The sequence below is a fragment of the Physeter macrocephalus genome, chromosome 7, assembly GCF_002837175.3.
Source record: "Physeter macrocephalus isolate SW-GA chromosome 7, ASM283717v5, whole genome shotgun sequence".
NCBI lineage: Eukaryota > Metazoa > Chordata > Mammalia > Artiodactyla > Physeteridae > Physeter > Physeter macrocephalus.
In genome coordinates, this window is record NC_041220.1 from 51,979,188 (window position 1) to 52,001,847 (window position 22,660).

The window sequence follows — 22,660 nt, forward strand, 5'->3', positions numbered from 1 at the left end:
ACACAGACCTACTAGAGAATGGACTTGAGGATATGGGGAGGGGGAAGGGTAAGCTGGGACAAAGTGAGAGAGTGGCATGGACATATATACACTACCAAACGTAGAGTGGATAGCTAGTGGGAAGCAGCCGCATAGTACAGGGAGATAAGCTCGGTGCTTTGTGACCACCTAGAGGGGTGGGAGGGAGGGAGACGCAAGAAGGAGGGGATATGGGGATATATGTATATGTATAACTGATTCACTTTGTTGTAAAGCAGAAACTAACACACCATTGTAAAGCAATTATACTCCAATAAAGGTGTTAAAAAAACAAAAAGACTTATCCAAAATACACAAAGAACTCTTAAAATTCAACAATACAAAAACAAACAACACAATTAAAAAATGGGCCAAAGACCTTAACAGACACCTCACGAAAGAAGATATACAGATGGTTAATAAGCATATGAAAAGATATTCTACATCCTATGTTATCAGGGACAACAGTGAGATAGCAGTACACACCTATTAGAATGGCCAGAATCTGGGACACTGACAACACCAAATGCTGACAAGCACGTGGAGCAACAAGAATTCTCATTAATTGCTGCTGGGAATGCAAAATAGTACAGCTACTTTGAAAGACTGTTTAGCAGCTTCTTATAAAACTAAACCTACTCTTAGCATACCATCCAGCAATCACACTCCTAGGTAATTTTACCCAAAGGAGTTGAAAACTTATGTCCATAGAAAAACCTGCCCATGGATGTTTATTAAAAGCTACCAAAATTTGGAAGCAACTAAGATGTCCTTCAGTAGGTGAATGGGTAAATAAGCTGTGGTACATCCAGACAATGGAGTATTATTCCATGCTAAAAATAATGAAAAGACATGGAGAAATTTAAGTGCCTATCACTGTGTGAAAGGATCCAGTCCAAAAAGGTTGCATACCGTATGATTCCAATTATACGTCATTGCGGGAAAGGCAAAACTATGGAGATAATAAAAAGATCAGTGGTTGCTGGGGGTTAGGAGCAGAGGGAGAGATGAATAGGCAGAGCACAGAGGATTTTTAGGGCAGTGAAAATACTCTGGATGATTCTACAGTGATGGGTATATGACATTACATGTTTATCCAAACCCACAGAATGTACAACACCTAGAGCGAACCCTAAGGTAAACTATGAACTTTGGGCTGTTATGATGTGTCAGTGTAGGTTCATTCTTGGTTTTAAAAAAAAGTACCACTTTGGTAAGTGGTGTTGAAAATGACGGAGGCTATACATGTGTCAGGGCTGGGGTATATGGGAAATCTCTGTACCTCCCTCTCAATTTTGTTGTAAACCTAAAACAGCTCTAAAAAAATTAAGTCTTTTTAAAAAAATCAGGTGAACATGCTTTACATTTTATTGTTAAAATAGGCTCATTTCATTTGAGGATGAATTTATATCCTAAAATCATAATTGTCACTATTGCTACTATTTCCTGGCTACTAGCCCTGTACCATGACTGTAATCCAGAATGCTCACCAGGTTCCAAATCCCTAACTCTGCATTAGTAATGGTCTTCTGCATTAGTTTTCCTATTGCTGCTATAGCAAATTAGCACACAGTTAGTGGGTTAAAACAGCACAAATTTATTATCTTACAGTTCTGGAGGTCAGAAGTTGAAATGGGTATTGCAGAGCTAAAATCAAGGTGTTGACAGAACTGCGTTCTTTCTGAAGATGCGAGGAAAGAAGATATTTCCCTGCCTTTTCTAGTTTCTAGAGGCTGCCTGCGTTCCTTGGCTTATAGCCCCTTTCTTCATCTTCAAAGTACATTGCTCCTATCTATGCTTCTGTTGTCACATATTGTCTTCGCTAGCTTTGACCCTTTTGCCGCCTTCTTATAAGAACCCTTGTGATTACATTGGGCCTATATGAATAATCCAGGATAATCTCCCCATCTCAAGATCCTTTTGCCAAGTAAGGTAACATAGTCATAGGTTCTGGCAATCAGGACCTGGGCATCTTTGGGAGTCCATCATTCTGTGGTCTGATAGTCTTATGTGCTTGATTTTCTACTCTGGGCAGTTTACTCCATCTCTAAACCTTAGCTTCCTTGCCAGTAAAATAAAGATAATAAGGTCTCACTTTTAGGGACTAAAATTAAATGTGAAGATATATATTATATCTAACTCAATAAATGTTGAATACCTGGTGCTAGTTTTGAACTTCGAGGTTTGGTGAAAGTAGTGGACTCTAGAGCAGCACTGTCCAATAGAAATATAATGTGAGCTATGATGTCAGCCACATACGTAATTTCAAATTTGTAATAGCTACATTAAAAGATAAAAGGAAATAGGTGAAATGATGTTAACAATATATTTAACCAAATATATCCAAAATATTATCATCTCAATAAGATAAAATAAATTATTAATGAGATATGTTACTTTTTGTATAAGTCTTCAAAATATGGTATATATTTTACATTTACAATTCAGGTCAATTTGGACTAGCCACATTTTAAACATTCACCAGCTACATGTGGTTAACAGCTACCGTATTGGATAGTGCAGGTCCAAAATAATCACTGTTATTTCCTTGGGTAACATGTACTTCATAGCACTTGTCTAACATTGAGTTTTCTATTCAGATTGTTCACAGATCTGACTCTTGAAAAGAACTGAATGGTGGTGACCAGCGTGGCCAGAACAGACTGAAGGAAGGGTGGGGGGAGATGAGTGGTACTAGGTAAAGGTGGGGAGGAAGGCAAGCCTGATTCTGGAGAGCCTTACACGTCAGTGCAAGGAGTGTAGACTTCTTTGCACTCCAAAGCTCCCATGGACTAAAATGCCATCAGTCTTAAAGTAACAATTAGATCCTTTTTTTCATCACACTGGTTAATGTTTATTTTTCATTGATTACAGAAGCACAGGCAGAGATTCCCCTTTCCTCAAGGACTTTCTCCTCCAAAAATTTTATAAATATACACTTGTGGCCACATCTCTCTCTCCCTCTCTCTCCCTCTCTCTCCCTAACACTTGAGCAATATCAGGACCCTCTATTGCCTAATTCATCTTTGCAGCCTCTCTAATTATCTTTGTCTTCTTTTCCTAGGAAACAGAGTCTGAGCAAAAGTTGTATGAAAATGCTTTAAAAGGGGAAGAACATGGAATTGCAGAGCAGCAATACTGAGGAGAAAAGGAAAATGAGTCAAGGAAGGAAGTAAAGCAGATACAAGAGTGTGCATTACTGAGCTGGCCGTTGCCTCCCAAGAAACACAGCTGGTTGTAGCTGTATGTAGCACTCTTGCTGCTTGTAATTATTTGCAGGGGAGGAGCTAGGTTAAGACTTTATGCCACTTCTGTCCAGTCCCCCTGCCTTTCATTGGTCTTAAAGTTTATTATAAGGAGGGTTAACTGCCCTTTCTTTCAGTTGGTGTTCTCAGGGTGACCAAGAGGGAGGCCAGAGCCTCCACAGGACTAGTTGGGTTGGATGTGGGCATGTTGCTGGTGTGGCCTCCACTAGGTAGGGATGAGGGAGCCATCAAGTTGTGCCCAGGGAGCCTGAGAGCGTTGACAGTGTGGAGATGGGGCAGTGTAGCAGTGGCGTAAGCACACTGCTCAACAAGTGGCCAAGTCCAGATGGTGGAGGGCAGTGCGCAGCTGAATCTTTGGAGGTGCCTAAGTACATCTGGGACCCCGGGCCTCTGTCTGAATAGAAATATGGCTTTGGTGAAGAACGTGGTAAAGTAGTAATAAATGTAGTAGTAAAGCAAGTACAAACTGCTTTATAGATTATAAAGTGCTCATCTCATTGATATTCCATGAAAGTCTGAGTCTGAGCTAACAGTCTGGTGAGGGATGTGGTATTATCCTCCTTTTTACCGAGACCTTGAAGCCTAGAGATGTTAAATGCCTTTTAAGTGGTAGAGTGGGACTTACATCACACCCTTTCATACTGTCTCTTTAAGGAAATGAGATTCTTACTTCTAAATGCCCTGTACTAGGGCATTTAGTTAATTTCTGTAAAATGTGATTTGAGGGTCTCTAAAAAGACTTTCTATGACAGGTGGTTGCTGCCCAGCTACCACTGAACCAGAAATTTAATCATTGAAGCGTCATCTCACTTCCTCTTAGATTCTATCTTTCTTCTCCTCTTTTAAAATGCAGAATCCTCCTGGAAGAGTTTGGCCATCCAGTCATTCATTTCTTAGAGGAGGAATGGCTCATTCACTGGTGCTAGGAAGAAGCCAGTGAGTTCTGAGTACTTGGTGGAGAAAGGGAGGGGCAAAGTTAGAGAAAGGAAAGGAGAGACCACTCAAGTCAAGTTGGCTGCCTTCACGATTGTGCCTCTGCGTCTCCAATCTGGCATTTAAACGTCTTCTGGAGTTTGTCCAAACTTCCCTTCTGGAGCAGAGAGTGTTCCAGACTTGCTTCTGAATAAGATGGCCCAGCCTGCTGAGATTATGGTGGGGGTTGCCACCCAGCTCACGGGCTTCTGCAGGCAGGTCGTGGATGTGAGGAATGGTGCTTTGTTACTGAGTAGAATTTTTGTGTTGCTTGTCACTTTCCTAAGCGGGCTTGAGGCCTTGGACAGTGCAGCGCCCTTTCCTTCTTACTTCCTGTCAAGTGTTACAAAATGTTTTGAAATAATACTTAAGATAATTGTTGTGGTTTTCACAGGCAACTTCTAAGCTGGCCTCTTTTACCGGTGCCTGCACTGCACTTTTTTTTTTTTTAACATCTTTATTGGAGTATAATTGCTCTACAATGGTGTGTTAGTTTCTGCTTTATAACAAAGTGAATCAGCTATACGTATACATATATCCCCTCCCTCTTGCGTCTCCCTCCCACCCTGCCCCACATTTTTCTGTCTCCTCCCCATTCAGTAGTCTTTGCTTTGCTCTATGGATCCTGGAATTCAAATTCTCTCACAGGCTTTGAAGTGCAGTATCACATTCTCCATTAAGATAGCTAAAATTTATATTTTCATCTTCTCATGTATCCCCTAATTTGCCAAAATGTAACTCCTTTCCTGGAGTCAACAAAATGACATCATTTTCAGTTGCCTGTTAAGAGCTGTTAAATTGTTGCTTAGCCAGATTAAAAAGCAAGCAAGCAAGGAAGAAAAAAAATGGATTTTTAGATAATGTATACATTCTATGGGATATTTTGTTAGTAAGAACAGAATTTATCAAGACCTCAAGCAAAGAGTGGACACATTGACTTGGCGCTGATTGGAGGAGTGTGAATATTATACAGGCTTCAGAAAGCCCAGCATTGACCTGTTTTTATTATTTTTATTGGCTCCCTTGATGATAGACAAACTGGCCTAACCTGGGGCCAACAGAACCAGCAGGAAATTTAGGTCACGGATAGTTGCATTTTAAAAACTCTGGTTTTTTTTAGATACTTCTCAATCATTGTAATTGATTGATGATAACATGGCAGAGAGGGCTCTTAAGTCATTAAAGGTGGCCAGATAAAGACAAATGGCTGGAGATTTTCTTGGATGCACGGTCCCCAACTCCCTGTGGTATTCTGTTCTGCTCTCTGAAGTAGCTTGTCCCTCGTTTCATGCAACTTACGGCCCAGCTGGCCTGTGTACAGAAAAGGGCCTCTTAAACTTGGCAGTTCTGTTTGAAGCACAGCGTAACATCATTTCCCAAGAGATGGGGAAAAAAACATTACAAAAATAGTTTCTATCCCCCATAAAACATATGTGTGTTTTAAAATGAACAACCTTTAAAAGTTGTTCTTTCCATCTTTCTCTGAAATCAAGGCCCTAGCCTTTACCCATAGCTGAAGGTAAGTGCAGTCAAATTAGATAATTTGATAACTCCTGTAAGCTTCTTATATTTTCCTGCTCTTGCTTTGGGTAAATGCTAATTTGTAATAAGAACTCTAAGTAGATAGCTCTGTTCTTCCCAGGATGCAGGAAATATGGCCCGGTATAATGGCATTTTAAAAAGTTTTTATTGAAGTAAAATATAACACTGTAGAAAAGTACAACTCAATGAATTTTTCCCAAGTGAAAACATCTGTGTCATCAGCACCCAGGTCAAGAAATACAGTGTGACCAGCAACTCTGGAAGCCCTGCTTTTTCTTCCTCCCTGTTACTCCCTCCTTTCAAGGGGTAGGAACTTCTAAAAACATAGATAGTTTTCCCTGGCTTTTGTATTTTACATAAATGGAATTGTATAATATGTTCTTTGTTATGGATTCTTTCATTCAACATTTTATTTGTGAGATTCATCCATATTGTTGTTTTATGAAATTGGAGGTCATTCTCATTGCTGTGTACTATTTCATTGTGTGATTCTACTACAGGTTTTCTCTCATGGGCATTTTCAGTGGGAGAGAAAGTTTGTAGAATCTGTCTTTACTTCTGCTGAGGATTTCACCATTTCCCAGTGCCAGGGAATCGTTTGCTCCACAGACACAGAATGCCAGCAAGTTCCAAGTGCCCCTTAGAGGGATAAATTTTAGGAAACACTTTCATACTTTGAGATCAGCCTCATTGTGCTACCTTACGTCTGCTTATTCTATTGTCTTCTGATACATTCTTCCAACTTTCTTGTCTATGACATTATTTTGCTCTCTCCAGAATCCTGCCATTCATTTTGGTCCCTTTCTGCCTGTCCTGAGCTCAGACACCCATCCCCCTTTCTGGAATATTTGTATCTGTCCTATTCATACATTTCACTCCAATTATGCCTTCTCTGTTATCTCCTTTGAAACACCTCTTCCTACTCAGAACCACTTCAAAAACCTTGAAATAATTCTAGACTCTTCTGTTTCTCTCATACTTCATATTCAATCCATCAGTAAACTGTGCAGGCTTTAGCTTCAAAATATTCCCACATTCAACCAGTTCACACCACCTCCAATGTGCCTATCTCAGTCCAAGCCCCATTTTTTCTTGCTTGGATTATTGAGATTGTTTTCACCTGTCTCTCTGCTTCCCTTGCCTCTCTAAAGTCTGTTGTTCTCTTCGCCACAACCTGAGTGATAGCCTTTTAAAACATAGATCATACCATTGCTCTGTTCAAAACCCCTTTCATCTCAGAAGAAAAGCGAAGGTTCTAACAATGAGCTATGTGGCCCTGAATGATCTTTGCCCTTCTCTGTCTTGTCTTACCCTCTTCCCACTTCTCTTGCTGAGCCTGTTCACCTTCCACACCGTTGATCTACGACCCTATTCCTGCTGCTTCTCATCTGAAGCCCATGCCATGGTCCCAATCTACCATGTTTTTTGTTTTTTTTGTTTTTTTTTGTTTTTTTTGCGGTACGCAGGCCACTCACTGTTGTGGCCTCTCCCATTGCGGAGCACAGGCTCCGGACGCACAGGCTCAGCGGCCATGGCTCATGGGCCCAGCCGCTCTGCGGCATGTGGGATCCTCCCGGACCGGGGCACGAACCTGTGTCCCCTGCATCAGCAGGCAGACTCCCAACCACTGCACCACCAGGGAAGCCCTACCATCTTTAACTTAGCTGCTCCTGGAGACCATTTCCACCCTCTTTGATGACTTCAGGATTTGATTCCTTTTTGTTCATATCTCTTCAGCATGTCCCATCCTTTTTTTTTTTTACATAGTTGTAGGTATACATAGAAACGTATGCTGTTTGTAAAGGACACACTGGGTTGACAGCTACACGGGACTGGAGGCCACTGGTCCAGTGGCACTGGCTGCCCTGAGCCCCAGCCAGCTGTCCCTTAGGCTTAGGGGTGTGGGGTAAACATGGCAGGGAAACACCCTGAATGAGAAATTCTGCCTTAACGTTTGTGACTGGAAGTGCATAATCCTCCACCAGAGATTTTTAACCTTGAATGAGGTTCTGGGGCCAGTCATCCACTTACTTGGGGACTCTAAAGGGCTGCAAGTCAGTAGATCGCCTCTGACATGCTAAGTTGGTCTACTGCTGCTTTTGCTCTGTCTGATTTATCTTATTTGCTGAGTTCCCTTGGTGATTTGTCTCAGTCAGAACCCTAGCCTCATAGCCTGCCTCAAGGCTCTGGATTCCCCTTCCCCACAAACCCTGATTTCCCTCTGACTGGGAAGCACTGGAGAGGAAATGTGTAGCGGATCAGATGTAGGTTTTGGAGAAAGACAGTCACCAGCTGACGCCCTTGACAAGTCACCTTTCTCAACCTCAGTTTCTTCCTCTGAAATAATAATGCCCAATGTTACAGGGTAATCAGGAGGATTAAATGAAATAATTATAATTATATCCTTGTAAATGTTCATTTATCTTTTTTTGATGTCAACTCCTTCATTGTAGAGATGAGTATACTTTTGAGCTATGTTCAAAGGACTGAGCTGGAGATACCATTAGGAGTAGGATGTGGTTCTTGCCATCAAGAATTTTTCAGTCTTAGAAGGGGGCTAGACATTTAATGAATACACAATTTAATGAATAAACAATTAAATTCAGGGTGATAAGAGCCATGGTAGAGGGAAGTAGAATCTTTTCAGGGATCACAAAGTAGGCACACTTAACACACAGGGAAAGTTGGGGGAGATAATGTTTTAGTTGAGTTGTGAGACCAGGTGGAAAGAAGGGAAAAACATTCTAGGCAGGGATATAAGCATGTACAAAAGCACAGAGGCAAATGCAGGTAGTTCAGCAAAACTGAAATGTAGCCTGTAAGGAAAGGATTCATGATGGATGAGGCTGAACGGTTAATTAGGGCCACAAAGCTAAAAGAAATGCATGTGTCCTATAAAAGCTTTATCTTGAAGACAGTGGAAACCATGAAATAACTTCAAGGAGATCAAATTTTTGGTTCAGAATGAGATAAATCATGACTGGAGATAATAGTAGTTGCAACCTAGGCGGTAGAGGAAGGCATATATAAAATCGTCAGGACTTGGTGGCTGATTTGATGTGGCAGGGACGAGGGAAAGCTGTGATAGACTCCAAGTTTCTGTCTTGTTCAGTTGGAGGAATGATAGTATCACACAACAGTATGGTATACAGACTGCAGAACAGATAGTGGGAGTGGGGTAAAAATCTTCATATCAGTTTTAAACATGTTGAGTTATATTTGCAGATGAGATATATTCAATACAAGTGGAGATGTCCAATAGGCAGTTGACTGTATGGGCAGCAAGCAAAGGAGAGAAATTTGACTGGAGATGTAGATTTATGAGTTATATTAGTTAGTATGCAGATTAAGGTGAGAATCCACAAGTACAGTGACTCAAACAGGATGGTTTATTTCCCATACACACTGCAGTCTAGAAATTGTTGAGTGCTCCAGTCCAGATGCCACTCAGAATGTGGTCCACTGGCCAGCAGCATTGGTATCACCTGACAACTTATTAGGCATACAGAATATTCAAGCCCTATCCCCAAACCTAGTCAGCATCTGCATTTAACAAGAGCCCCAGGTAATCCACATGCACATTACATTTTGAGAAGCTCTGATTTAAAGGACCTATGTTGCATGAGAAGGGGAAAAGCCTGTAGAAAATAATGAGCTTTCTTTTTAGGATGTGACATCCTTAAATCAGTAAATATTAGTATTTACTATAGTAGAAATTAAAACTGAGAATAGTTTAAAATATTTATTTATCAATTCCTTTAAAAATAATAACAAGCCTGTTACAAGCTAACATAAATAATATATTTTATGAAGAAGAGCTGTATTTCCAAAACAAACCAACAGACAAGTGAGAATGGCATTGGTTTTTATATTTTTGCAAATCTCTTTAATGTCTCCCTGAAGAGAAAACAGCTGGGTTCTTGTGTTTGCCTGCTCATTCAGTATGCTGCCATATGTTGTTTTGGTTGAAGTAATATTTGAAGAAAATCCAGCCTCATGCAGATACATAGTTGGAAAAGGAGGAATATTTTGATCGCCTTTTCATGTTTGCAGATACTGTGTTTTGATACCATACCTTGACTCTACAAGTAGTAATTTCTTAAGAGTAATTTGTATTGTGGAATTGGAAAGCATATCAGTGAGCTTTCTGTACTCTTTTACATTAAAATCCACTTGTCTATCCTGCATTTTGCATGGATCTTTTGCCTATGCCTGATTTCCTTACATCATGCATGGGTCATTTGGACAACATTGGCTCACTGAGGTATACAGATCTTCCAAACGTTGACACATTTCATTGTGCAATCCAAAGAAAAAAATCACATATTTAATGTCACCGTAGATGTCGTCAGAAATGTCTTTAAGTATAGAGAATCTGGCAGTGGCAGATACAAGTTTTCCAAAAACTGAATTTTAATTTAAAAGCCAGAATTTTATCATTGGCAATAAATATGTCAGTTGTTTTCCTGGAAGAAACAGGCTCACTTTGTTCATTTTTGAGAAAATGTTTGCCAAATACCCAAGTTTTAATTATAATTTCTCTATCTGAAATTTTTTTCAAGTAACGATATTGCATGAGAGGAACAATTCAGTTTATGACTCAAATACTTGCACGAGGTCTTTTCCTCAAAATAACCATTGTACTTTAGTATATAGCAGAAGCACTTTATGCATAGTTCCTATTTTGTTACACAGAATATTAAAGAGACATTTATTTAAGCTTTGAGATTTTGTAAGATTAATAATTTTCACTGCTTCATCGAGAGCACTCTTAAGTGAAACTGGCTTTTTAAAAAAACTCCAACTGTGAGTACATAGCACAGTGCTCAAGAATACAATGTTATCACAGTTTGGAGCCTCTCTCCTTGATCTGTGTTAAGGTACCAGCACTTTCACCCACCATTATTTTTGCACTATTAGTGCAAATGTCAACAAGGCAAAGAATACCTTAGTATTTTCTGTTCTTTTTCTTTTCTTTCTTTCTTTTTTTTTTTTGAGCAGAGAAAGGTTTATTGCAGGGCCAAGCAAGGAGAACAGGTGGCTTGTGCTCAAAAACCCTGAACTCCCTGATGGTTTTGGGGGAAAAGGTTTTATAGGCAAAGTTGGGGATGAGGGCTGCAGGGTGTGTGACTTTCTTCTGATTGGTTGGTGGGGAGATAGCAGGGTGGTGCTCCAGGAATCTTGTGCTCAGCCTGAAGTTACCATCCTCCACCTGGGCGGAGGCCTTAGTTCTGCAGAAGAGTTCAAAGATGTTGTTATGTATATTCCTTGAGGAGGAACCAGGACCCTTGCCCAAGGCTGCACTATTGTTTCTTGACTGCTTCTCCCTTGTTTCTGTATTCCCTCCCTTCCCTGATTAGTAATTCTTTGAACCTGCCCTTTGGAACTCAGGGAAGGTCAAGGAGGCTGAATGAAGCCTATTTCCTACAAACAAGAAACGGGGGACGTGGAAAGAATTTGTACCCGAGGGACCTCCTGCTCAGTTGCGATCCCCCCTTTTCTTTGATAGTCCTCAATCTTGAGGAGAACAGGTGTTGGAAGCCTTAATATTTTTATAAAAATAGTTTTGACCTTGTGGACCTCTTGAAAAGGTCTCTGCGATCTCAGGTCTGTGGCTCGCACTTTGAACCTCACTGTCCTATATGATTACCCTGGGCCTGATAAATATTGGCTTATGCAATTGCATGATTTTGGACTAATTCTAGGCAAATTTAAGTAGCCAATTAGGGAGCAAATTATTAAGTAGCAAATTTTAAATTTGGTGTGTCTCTGTGCCTTCCTTTTCTATGACAACCCTGAAGGCACTCACTGGTTCCCTAGTGGCACGGATGGAATACGTACCACCCAGGAACCAATTCATGCTTGCTCTCACTTGTTTGTTTAGTCATTGGGCAGGTATTTATGGATCCCAACTTTTTACGAGGTTCTCTGACTGGGCTGTGGGCCTGATGCAGAGCTTCACATGCCCTATCTCACATAAACCACTTGCATCAATTTTCTATTGCTGCTGTAACAAATCACCACAAACTTGGTGGCTTAGAACAACAGAAATTTACTACATTATAATTGTGTAGCTCAGAAGTCCAACACTGGTCTCACTGGACTAAAATCAAGGTGACGGCAGCACTGCATTCCTTTCTGGAGGCTCTAGGGGGACATCTGTTTCCTTGCCTTTTCCAGCTTCTAGAGGCCCCCTGCATTCCTTGGGTCATGACTCCCTTCTTCCATCTTTAAAACATGCACTGTGCTGCTCTCTGACCTTTCATCATTGTGTCTCTCTCTGACCACAGCCAGGAAAGGTTCTCTACTTTAAGGACCCATGTGACTAGATTGGGCCCACCCAGATAATGCAGGATAATCTCCCCATCTCAAGTTCTATAACTTTAATCACATCTGCAAAGTCCCTTTGGTCATATAGTATAACATGTTTATGGTTCTGGGGACAAAAGTGTAGGTCTCTTTGAGGGGGTGTTATTCTGCCTACCACACATTTAGTAAGTGTGCATTAAATAGTTGTTGAAGGAAGGAATGAAGGATCCTATCCCATCACTCATTTCTCAGAGCTCTGCTCCTCCCTGATATTAGATGTTGATTGTTGAAGACTCAATTGAGGTACCACCTCTTCGAGGATTTAGGTGTTGCTCTGCTCTATTTCCAAAGTAAATGAATACCTCTACTAAAGCACTTATTTACTGCATTATCATGACTGTTTGCTCCTATCCCCACTCTCCTGTAAGTTCCTTGAATCTTGTGTCTGGCACATAGTATGTGCACAATAAATATTTGTTGATGAATGCATGAGAGCAGCAATTAATTATCCTTATACACACCAAGTTACATTTTTGCATTTTCCCTGGGACATGTAAAGCCCAATCCCCAAAGAAGCAGGGTGGCTTTAGTTATGGGAATTTAAGGCCTTGTGGCAAGTATTAATGCAAGCATGGCAAAGGCCGTTAACACAAGTGATATTTGAGGCAGAAGGGCCTTAGGCACTCCCTGGCAGCATCCCTTGAGCCCGCACCCGCTAACTGAGCGGAAGCTTGGAGGAATCGTAGAGATGGGTTCTCTGCAGAGCAGCACTTTTGAGTGGCTTAGAGTTCCCCTAAGTGTCTGCAGGCTCTGCATTCCAGAGGAACAGGTGTGGAGCCACCGGCCTGCTCTGCAGCCACACTGCATATGGCCCCTTTGCACCTCATGCCTGCAGAGGTCGCCAGCACAGAGACTGACTCTGACTTTGCAGAGGTGTCTTAATTCAGCCCCAAAGTTGGCTTTTCTAAAGACAGCATGCATTTTACAGAGGGCCTTTTGTATGCAGTTACTGGGGATTCATTCAAAAATAACAGAAGCCCCAGTCTGCAGAATTTAAAAAAAAAAAAAAAGTTTTTGTCATTCCAGACACAGCTCCAGTCTTCCACCTCCTACTAGTAAGCCCATTTATATCAAAATGAATGAGAAATTTAATCCCTGGTACTTTATAAAGAGGCCATTTTTTTCCCTTTGGTTGTGGTTTACTCTGTGTGTGCTTTTTTAATGGCAGTGTTTAATAATGTTTATATTGCCTTTAACCTTTGACTAACTTTGCAGTTAAGTTCCAAGATGTGGTTACACATCCAGTATTTGTAGGCTGCTCCTGCCTCCTTTGAGACTGCTAACTTCTTATTCCTGGAAGGTATTTCATTCTCTTACCAAGCATCTTAATCACTTCTGCTGGGTATGAAGGGAGTCAGTGGGGTAGTAGGCAATAGTAGTAGTAGTAGTTGTGTAGTATTGGGTTGGTCAAAAAGTGCCTTCAGTTTTTAAGTAAAAATAAAAGACACATTTTTCTTCACCAGGAACTTTATTGAACAACGTATTCACCCTTTTGTTCCACGACCTTCTGCTATTTTTCAGGCAACTTCATAATTCCATCTTCCCAAAACTTTTTATATTTTTGAGCAAAGAACTGTCTCCCAGGTAAATGAAATTTTTTCCATTAAGAGAATTTTGTAAAGACCTAAATAAATGGAAATCCAAAGGTTCAATGTCTGGCGAATACGGCGGAAGAATCAGACTAGCTGTAACATTTTTTGCCTGGTCATCAAAGAAACATGAGGTCTTGCGTTATCCTGACGGAAGATTATGAGTTTTCTCTTGACTAATTCTGGACGCTTTTCACCGAGTGCTGCTTTCAGTTGGTCTAATTGGGAGCAGTACTTGTTGGAATTATTCGTTTGGTTTTCCGGAAGGAGCTCATAATAGAGGACTCCCTTCCAATCCCACCGTATATCAACATCACCTTCTTTGGATGAAGACCGGCCTTTGGTGTGGTTGGTGGTGGTTCATTTCGCTTGCCCCACGATCTCTTCCATTCCACATTATTGTACGGTATCCACTTTTCATCGCCTGTCACAATTTGTTTTAAAAATGGAACGTTTTTGTTATGTTTAAGTAGAGAATCTCATGCAGAAATAGGGTCAAGAAGGTTTCCTGCACTGAGCTTACTTGGAACAAGGCGATTAACATAACCAAGCTGGTGCAAATGATTTTCAACGCTTGATTTGGATATTTAGAGTATGTCGGCGATCTCCCATGTGGTATAATGTTGATTGTTCTCAATGAATGTCTTGATTTGATCGCTATCAACTTCAACTGGTCTACCCGACTGTGGAGCATTGTCCACCGAGAAATCTCCAGCACAAAACTTCGCAAACCACTTTTGACACATTCGATCAGTCACAGCACTTTCTCCATGTGCTGCACAAATCTTTTTTGTGTTTCAGTTACGTTTTTACCTTTCCTGTAATAATAAAGCATAATGTGCCGAAAATGTTGCTTTTTTCTTCCATCTTCAATATCAAAATGGCTACACAAAAATTCAGCAAATTTGATAAGCCAAGGTGGCATGGGATTCTCTCTGCTTCATCCTTGCCAGATCACCCTGCTTCCCTTTGCTTTGATGGGAAGTTCATTGCTTCCTGAGTCAGTCTCTTACCTTGGCTCTGGTTGTAGGAGTTCTTTCTCATACTGAGCTGAAATCATTTGTCTTGGAATTTTCAGTCTGACAGAAAGGAGATCAAAGTGTACGTGGCTTTGTCTCTTACTGTCTTCCCTTCCTCCCCTCCCCTTCTTCTTCCCTTTCCAATAAGTGTTTTATTTTAGAATAGCTTTAGATTTATAGAAAACTTGCCAAGATAATACAGAGAATTTCTGTATACCCCTCACCCTACTGTTAAAATCTTACACTACTGTGTATCCCCAATCATTTGCCAAAACTAAGAAACCAACATGGTACATTACTATTAATTATAAACGCCAGACTTCAGTCTGATTTCACTAGTTTTTCTCTAATGTCCTTTGTCTGTTCCAGGATCCCATCCAGGATATCACATTACATTTAGTCATTATGTTTCCTTAGTCTCATCTGGTGTGTGATAGTTTTTCATTTTTTCCTTATTTTTCATGACCTTGACAGTTTTGAGGGAGTACTGGTCAGGCATTTTGTAGAATGTCCCTCAGTTAAGATTTATCTGATGTTTTTGTCATGGGATTATGGGTTTAGGAGAATACTGCAAAAGTAAAGTGCCATTCTCATCACATCATATTTGGGACACGTGATATCAATGTGACTTATCACTGGTGATGTTAACCTTGATCCTCTGACTAAGGTAAAGTCACTCGTCCCTCCCCTTTCCATACACAGTTTTTTAGAAGCAAGTCACCATGTTCAGCTCACACTTAAGAGGTGGGGCGATTAAGTTCTGTCTCCAGGAGAAGTATCTTATGTAGGTAAGTTATTTGGAATTCTTCTGTTAAGGAATATTTCTCTTCTCCTACATTAATTAATGCAACCACTTATTCATACCAGTGTGGAGTGATGCATATTTATTTTATACTTTGGGTTGTAATCCATTACTACTACTACTTTAATTATTCTCTTGTACAAATCGTTCCAGCTTTGACCACTGGGAGATCTCCCAGTTGTCTCTTGTGTCATTTTGACATGCCCCCATTTGTTTGTTTTCTAAGGACTTCCTTACTTTCTGGCACTACAAGATATTCCAGGTTCTTCTTGTATTTTCCCTGCCCCATCCCTAGAATCAGCCATTTCTCCAAGGATCTCTGGTTCCTATTATTGGAGAATGATATTAGAAACTAAGATCTGGCCACTGGAGTGCTCATTGCTACTGGGATGTAACTACTTCTAGATCTTCTCAGTGGACAGAGTTAGGAAATACGTGAATGTGTATCAGCCCATGTTACACACATATCTACAATATTTCTGCATCTACATTTCTTTCTATAGTAAGGCTTTTCTTTTTCAAGTATTTATTGATATATTTTGCTGTGTAGCAAACAGCGAGATTCACTGCCTTCTACCACCAATGGTAATTTTTTAAGGTAGGGGGAGAAGAAAGTAAAAATGGAGATCTTCGTGTAACTATGACTTAAGAACTCAGTCACCCTCTAGTCCCATCATGTAATTTTAGAGATGAAGACATCCTAAGAAGTTCACTGAGATCCAAAGAGGTTAAAATACTAGCTAGTGGAACAGTCGAGATGGGAATCTGGCTTTTTGAAATGGAATCTCTATTTCCACAATATCTAATGCCTCTTTAAGACTAATCAGTATTCTTGGCTTTGTATTCAGCTCAGTTATTAACTTCTTCGGATGCATTAAGCAGATTAAAGTGTAATTTTAGAAATTGGTGTGCAGAGGTACAAGCTAGCCAATGGAAGTCCGCTGCAGTGTCACTGAGGAGGGATTTTGCTCTCCAGTGACAGATCAACAACTTGAAAATGATGCTCTGATGGCCAGATGTTAGTGAGTGAATCTTCTTAAATGACTATGATGATTACCCTGCCCTGTTTTACTTTTTATAACTATCACAAAAAAATCTTTTTGCTCTGCGGAGAGAATCACAGGGTTCCTATAGGACAGATACTTGATGTATACACCTGCTTTTTAGAAATGGGATATAAAGCAATGAAAGAATCTGTTTAATGTCATCCAAGGAGTTGGTGATAGGGTAAAAAATAAAAAGCGAAAGCTGCAGCCCCCATGGCCCTTCTTTTAACAGGCCAGCCACACAGCTCCTTCCTTTTAAATTGCTTTCCGGCAGCTTTTAAAGTAAAGGACAAACACTTGAAAGTTCCTCTCAAGAGACTCCTGAGGCTATAGGACAGTCCTAGGATGCCTTCAAACCTTTCAGCCATTTCCTTTGAGAAGTGGGTATGTTTATACTTGATAAACCATGTCTTGTCACCACATAACAGTAAAATCTCCATTCTGTTCTTTTCCATTTGTACTTTAGTCGTTCCATTTTATTTTTGTTTGGTACATTGTGAACATCCAAGATTTTTAGTGGAAATAAATGGTAACAGCTATGGTAACAGCTGTTTCTCGTGTACCAAAAAATATAATTATGAACCTTAACCTTGAGATGATATGTCCAGATTTTCCCAGGTGTGGAAATGACTTGAAAAGCTCATTTTGGGTAGTCGTCCCAATACAGAGCCACATTCGGCTGCTTGCCGTCAACTTCATTCAGAGAGAGAGAGTTTCTATAGGTCTTTCTTTCTTTTTTTTTTTTTTTCCCGGTACGCGGGCCTCTCACTGTTGTGGCCTGTTCTGTTGCGGAGTGCAGGCTCCGGACGCGCAGGCTCAGCCGCCATGGCTCTCGGGCCCAGCCGCTTCGCTGCATGTGGGATCTTCCCAGACCGGGGCACGAACCCGTGTCCCCCGCATCGGCAGGTGGACTCCCAACCACTGCCCCACCAGGGAAGCCCCCTATAGGTCTTTCTTTATTCCAATACTCCCTTCTTAACACGGCTTTTCCTCTTTAAAATAGTGTAGGGACTTCCCTGGTGATGCAATGGTTAAGAATCCGCCTGCCAATGCAGGGGACACAGGTTCGATCCCTGGTCCGGGAAGGTCCCACATGCCGCAGAGCAACAAAGCCCGTGTGCCACGACTACTGAGCCTGTGTTCTAGAGCCCGCGAACCACAACTACTGAGCCTGCGGCCGCAACTACTGAAGCCTGCATGCCCTAGAGCCAGCGTGCTGCAACTACTGAGCCCATGTGCTACAACTACTGAAGCCCATGCACCTAGAGCCTGTGCTCCACAAGAGACGCCACCGCAGTGAGAAGCCCGCGCACCACAAGGAAGAGTAGCGCCCGCTCACCACAACTAGAGAAAGCCCGCGTGCAGCAACGAAGACCCAACGCAGCCAAAAATAGATAAATAAATAAATAAATAAAAGACTATGGTCTAAAAAAATTAAAAAATAAAATAGTGCATATTTACCAACATAAACACACCCTTAAGTCCCATCTTTCATTCCTGCTTTATTTTTCTCCGTAGCTCTTACCACCATTTAAAATACTATATATTTTACTTCCTTAGCTTTAAATTGTTTTCCCCCATTAGAATGTAAGCTCTATGATAGCAGGGGATTTGTTTAGTTCACTGCTGTCTTCCACAGACCCAGAGTAGTACCTGGAACATAGTAGATGCTCAGTGAATGTTTCTGAATGAATAACGTGAAAGTTGTAACTCGTGATCATTTGGCCCCTGATTTTAATATAAATACAAATAGTTGAGTTTTATTTTACAGGGTTATTTTAGATTATAAGTAGAATTAAATCACATTGTTTAAAATGGGGATTTATCTATTCACCAAAAACCTCAGAATTTGTACTAGAAATGTGCATAGTGCATTGGAAGTTATGCAGCTAACTCAGTAATGCAATGCTGTTATCACATGAAAGGAATTTTGAAATTCTCTGCTAAATGTCAGTCAGGAAATTGGTGGAATATCTAAAAGCACATTTTTTTTTAAGTTTAAACGTGAATTATCTTCAGACTAACCCAAAGATATCCTGAAGTGTCATTACCCAGTTTGACCAGACTTAGCAGAAAATGACTTTTCATTGTTACAAAAAGAAAATCTGTTCTAATATTTGCCACCTTAAAGAATATTAAAAGAATACGCTATAAAATCCAAAGTAATTCCTCTGAAGGAATGTCAGCATATAGGTGCTGGCATGTTTTTATTTTTAATCATATTATGTTACAAACATATTATTTTTATTTAAAATTTCTAGCATCTGAAGTACTTACACTTTTATTTTTAAAACACATGGCTCTTATTTCTTATTTCTTTAAGCAATATGTAAGATAATAGAAAAGGGTATGCAACTTGACCAGCCATTTTATGAACTAGATCTTTCAAAACAACAACTCTAATGCCAAATTTCCTGCAGTATTCTCTCCAGGACAAGAAACAAACAAATAAAAAGCAATCTAGTCAGTGAACGTCACAGACTTGTTCGCAAGCTATCTTTGGGCTGATGTAGTGCATAAATTACGTCTTTGTACAAGACTGACATATGTGCCTATTCCCCTCTTTTATTTCAGAGCATTGGGGAGTCGACAATGTCTGTTGTGTTAAATCAGCTGCTTCCCATGATTAAGCCTTCGAACCAGAGGACTAATGATGACTACAGCCCCGAAGAGCTGCTGGTCCTCCTGATATATATTTATTCTGTCAGTGGAGAGTTCTCAGTGGACAAAGACCTGGGTGAAGGTGAAGAAAAAGTGAAGAAAGCGTTGGCTCAAGTCTTTTGTGAGGAGTCTGAATTGTCACCTTTGCTGCAAAAAATCACAGGTGAGTGTTTAACAAAAATAGAGGACATTAACATCACCGATACAGAAAACAGATTTAAGAATAAAGGCGTTTGGAAATAGGATGTAACCATCTTCATTGGAGTTGTTCAGAATTTCATGAGGCCTGATGAATGCTAGCCAGCCTTTAGGATTAGAGGTTTTTGTTGTAGGTTTTTTTTTTTTTTTAATTCCAGTTGTGGTAGGGAAATGGCCTTGTAGTTGCTTGTCAGTATTCATATTCTTAGAGCCTAAGCCTTGTTAAAATAGCAAAATACTCACAGGGTGTAATATCTTTAAGGAAAAATAAAATGATGTGCATCCATCCTATTCAAAGGATTTCTGTTGCCATATTCTCTTTGAGATTGTCATTTCAAACTTAAAAAAAAACCCCAAAAAACCTGTTTCCCTAAGATGTTGTACAATGTTATAGGGTGAAAATTGCCATTTTCAAGAATAGCTTCATATTTTGACTTCTCATATTTCATCTTGAATCTGAATTAATTGGTAGTATCCAAAATAATCCCCAAACATCCCAGTAAAGTAGGCTGTTGATTTGGGGGAAGTACATAATTAAATATCCTAAAATCTAACCATTTTCACTTCTAGTAAGAACTGTGATATAACTTACGGAGATATGCATCTGTGTTGTTTCATATCAAATTCAATATTTTTTATATTTTGTGTAAAGCTTATTGCTAGTAGTGTGGATTGAGCCTGGGCCTGTTTGAGAGTGAGAAGTTATTAAAACTTACATGTAAAATGTAAATACTTTAAAAACATACCAGGTTGCCATTCATTCATGGATAGGTGTGTGTGGGTGCATGTAGACCCTCTCCACTGGGGAAGGCTCAGCTGAGGGAGGTTATATATCATCTGACTTTTCCTCCTGTCCCCTGTCCTGCCTCCCTGGGGGGAGCACCCAGCTTTCTCAGAAGCAGGCTGTGTATCTGTCCACCTGAGCATCCCGTGCATGTGTGCTTTCCTTTGTGCCCACTGCTGACCTTTCCTGTGTCTGGTCATGGAAAATGAAACCCTGACAAGATGGAAACCGAATGAGCTTCCCACAGAAATGAAACGTTTCCTTGCCCAGGACAGTTGCTTGCCAACTTAAAATCTACATAAGGAAAACTTGTGGGAGTGGTTCCCATTTCATTAGGGTACAGCACTGAGTGTGATTCCATGTGTGTGTTTGGCTATAAATGAATATTGACTTAGAAAGGCTTAATATGGTTTATATAGAGCTTAGAACAGTGATTTGATTCAAAGTCAATTTGAACACTAGGAGAGTATAATTGGAAGTTATTCTTAACACACATAGTTCCAGAAACAGACAACAAAGATGGTGTGTTTTAACGAGGGTGTTTGGATAGCTTTCTGCAGCGTTAGTGTGTTACTGTATTATTTTGAGACTTGAGGTCAAGCAGTCAGTGTTCATTCGATAGTTGCTCAAGGTGTTTATTGACCCAGAATTTCATTCTTTATTGGTTTCTCTATTTTATGATTGCTCAGGATATTGCATTTTCTTGCTTTTAAATGTGATTTCATGTTTAAAAACACTTCTGTACATTCGTGTTTATATTAGGAAAATTTGTAAAGTTAGCAGTTGAAGGTAAAAAAAAAATACGAATTTGTGGAAATTTTAGTGTATCTTTAAATTTTGGAGACATCTTATTTTATAATACAAAGTATACATTCCTACCTACATTAGCTTTGGTTTTTTTAAAATTTATTTTTTATACATCTTTACTGGAGTATAATTGCTTCACAATGCTGTGTTAGTTTCTGTTGTACAGCAAAATGAATCAGCCATATACATACATATATCCCCGTATCCCCTCCCTCTTGAGCCTCACTTCCACCTCCCTTTCCCACCCCTCTAGGTTGTCACAAAGTACTGAGCTAATCTCCCTGTTGTATGCTGCTGCTTCCCACTAGCTATCTATTTTACATTTGGTAGTGTATATATGTCGATGCTACTCTCACTTCGCCCCAGCTTCCCACCCCACCTCACGTGTCCTCAAGTCCATTCTCTGTGTCTGTATCTTTATTCCTGCCCTGACAGTAGGTTCATCAGTACCATTTTTTTTAAACTCCATATATATGCATTAGTATACAGTATTTGTTTTTCTCTTTCTGACTTCACTCTGTATGACAGACTCTAGGTCCATCCACCTCACTACAAATAACTCAATTTCCTTTCTTTTTAAGGTGAGCAATATTCCATTGTATATATGTGCCACATCTTCTTTATCCATTCATCTGTCAATGGACATTTAGGTTGCTTCCATGTCCTGGCTATTGGAAATAGTGCTACTGTGAACATTGTAGTACATGTCTCTGTTTGAATTATGGTTTTCTCAGGGTATATACCCAATGGTGGGATTGCTGGGTCATATGGTAGCTCTATTTTTAGTTTTTTAAGGAACCTCCCTACTGTTCTCCATAGTGGCTGTATCAATTTACATTCCCATCAACAGTGCAGGAGGGTTCCCTTTTCACCACACTCTCTCCAGCATTTATTGTTTCTAGATTTTTTGATAATGGCCATTTTGACCAGTTTGAGGTGATACCTCATTGTAGTTTTGATTTGCATTTCTCAAATAATTAGTAATGTTGAGCATCTTTTCACATGCCTCTTGGCCATCTGTATGTCTTCTTTGGTGAAATGTCTATTTAGGTCTTCTGCCCTTTTTTTTTTTTTTTTTTTTTTTTTTTTGCGGTACACGGGCCTCTCACTGTTGTGGCCTCTCCTGTTGCGGAGCACAGGCTCTGGACGCGCAGGCTCAGTGGCCATGGCTCACGGGCCCAGCCGCTCCGCGGCATGTGGGATCTTCCCAGACCAGGGCACGAACCTGTGTCCCCTGCATTGGCAGGCAGACTCTCAACCACTGCACCACCAGGGAAGCCCTGCCCATTTTTTAATTGGGTTTGTTATTTTGATATTGAGCTCCATGAGCTGTTTATATATTTTGGAGATTAATCCTTTGTCAGTTGCTTCATTTGCAAATATTTTCTCCAACTCTGAGGATTGTCTTTTTGTCTTGTTTATGGTTTCCTTTGCTGTGCAAAAGCTCTTAAGTTTCATTAGGTCCCATTTGTTCATTTTTTGCTTTTATTTTCATTACTCTAGGAGGTGGGTCAAAAAAGATCTTGCTGTGGTTTATGTCAAAGAGTGTTTTTCCTATGTTTTCCTCTCAAAGTTTTATAGTGTTTG

At 40.2% G+C, this 22,660-nt stretch overlaps 1 protein-coding gene across 17 annotated transcripts in view; it reads left to right on the plus strand.

Moving 5' to 3' along the window:
* Positions 1–22,660, plus strand: part of SCFD2 (sec1 family domain containing 2) — a 422,795-nt gene that overhangs the window by 156,279 nt on the left and 243,856 nt on the right. For all 17 annotated transcript variants that reach the window (XR_003680539.2, XR_003680540.2, XM_028491837.2 and 14 more), the window contains exon 5: positions 19,198–19,447. Coding sequence is in view for 15 of the 17 variants with exons in the window: in XM_028491837.2 (XP_028347638.1) it covers positions 19,198–19,447 (250 nt within the window). In the remaining 2 variants the exon portion in view is untranslated. The remainder of the gene's footprint in view (positions 1–19,197; positions 19,448–22,660) is intronic.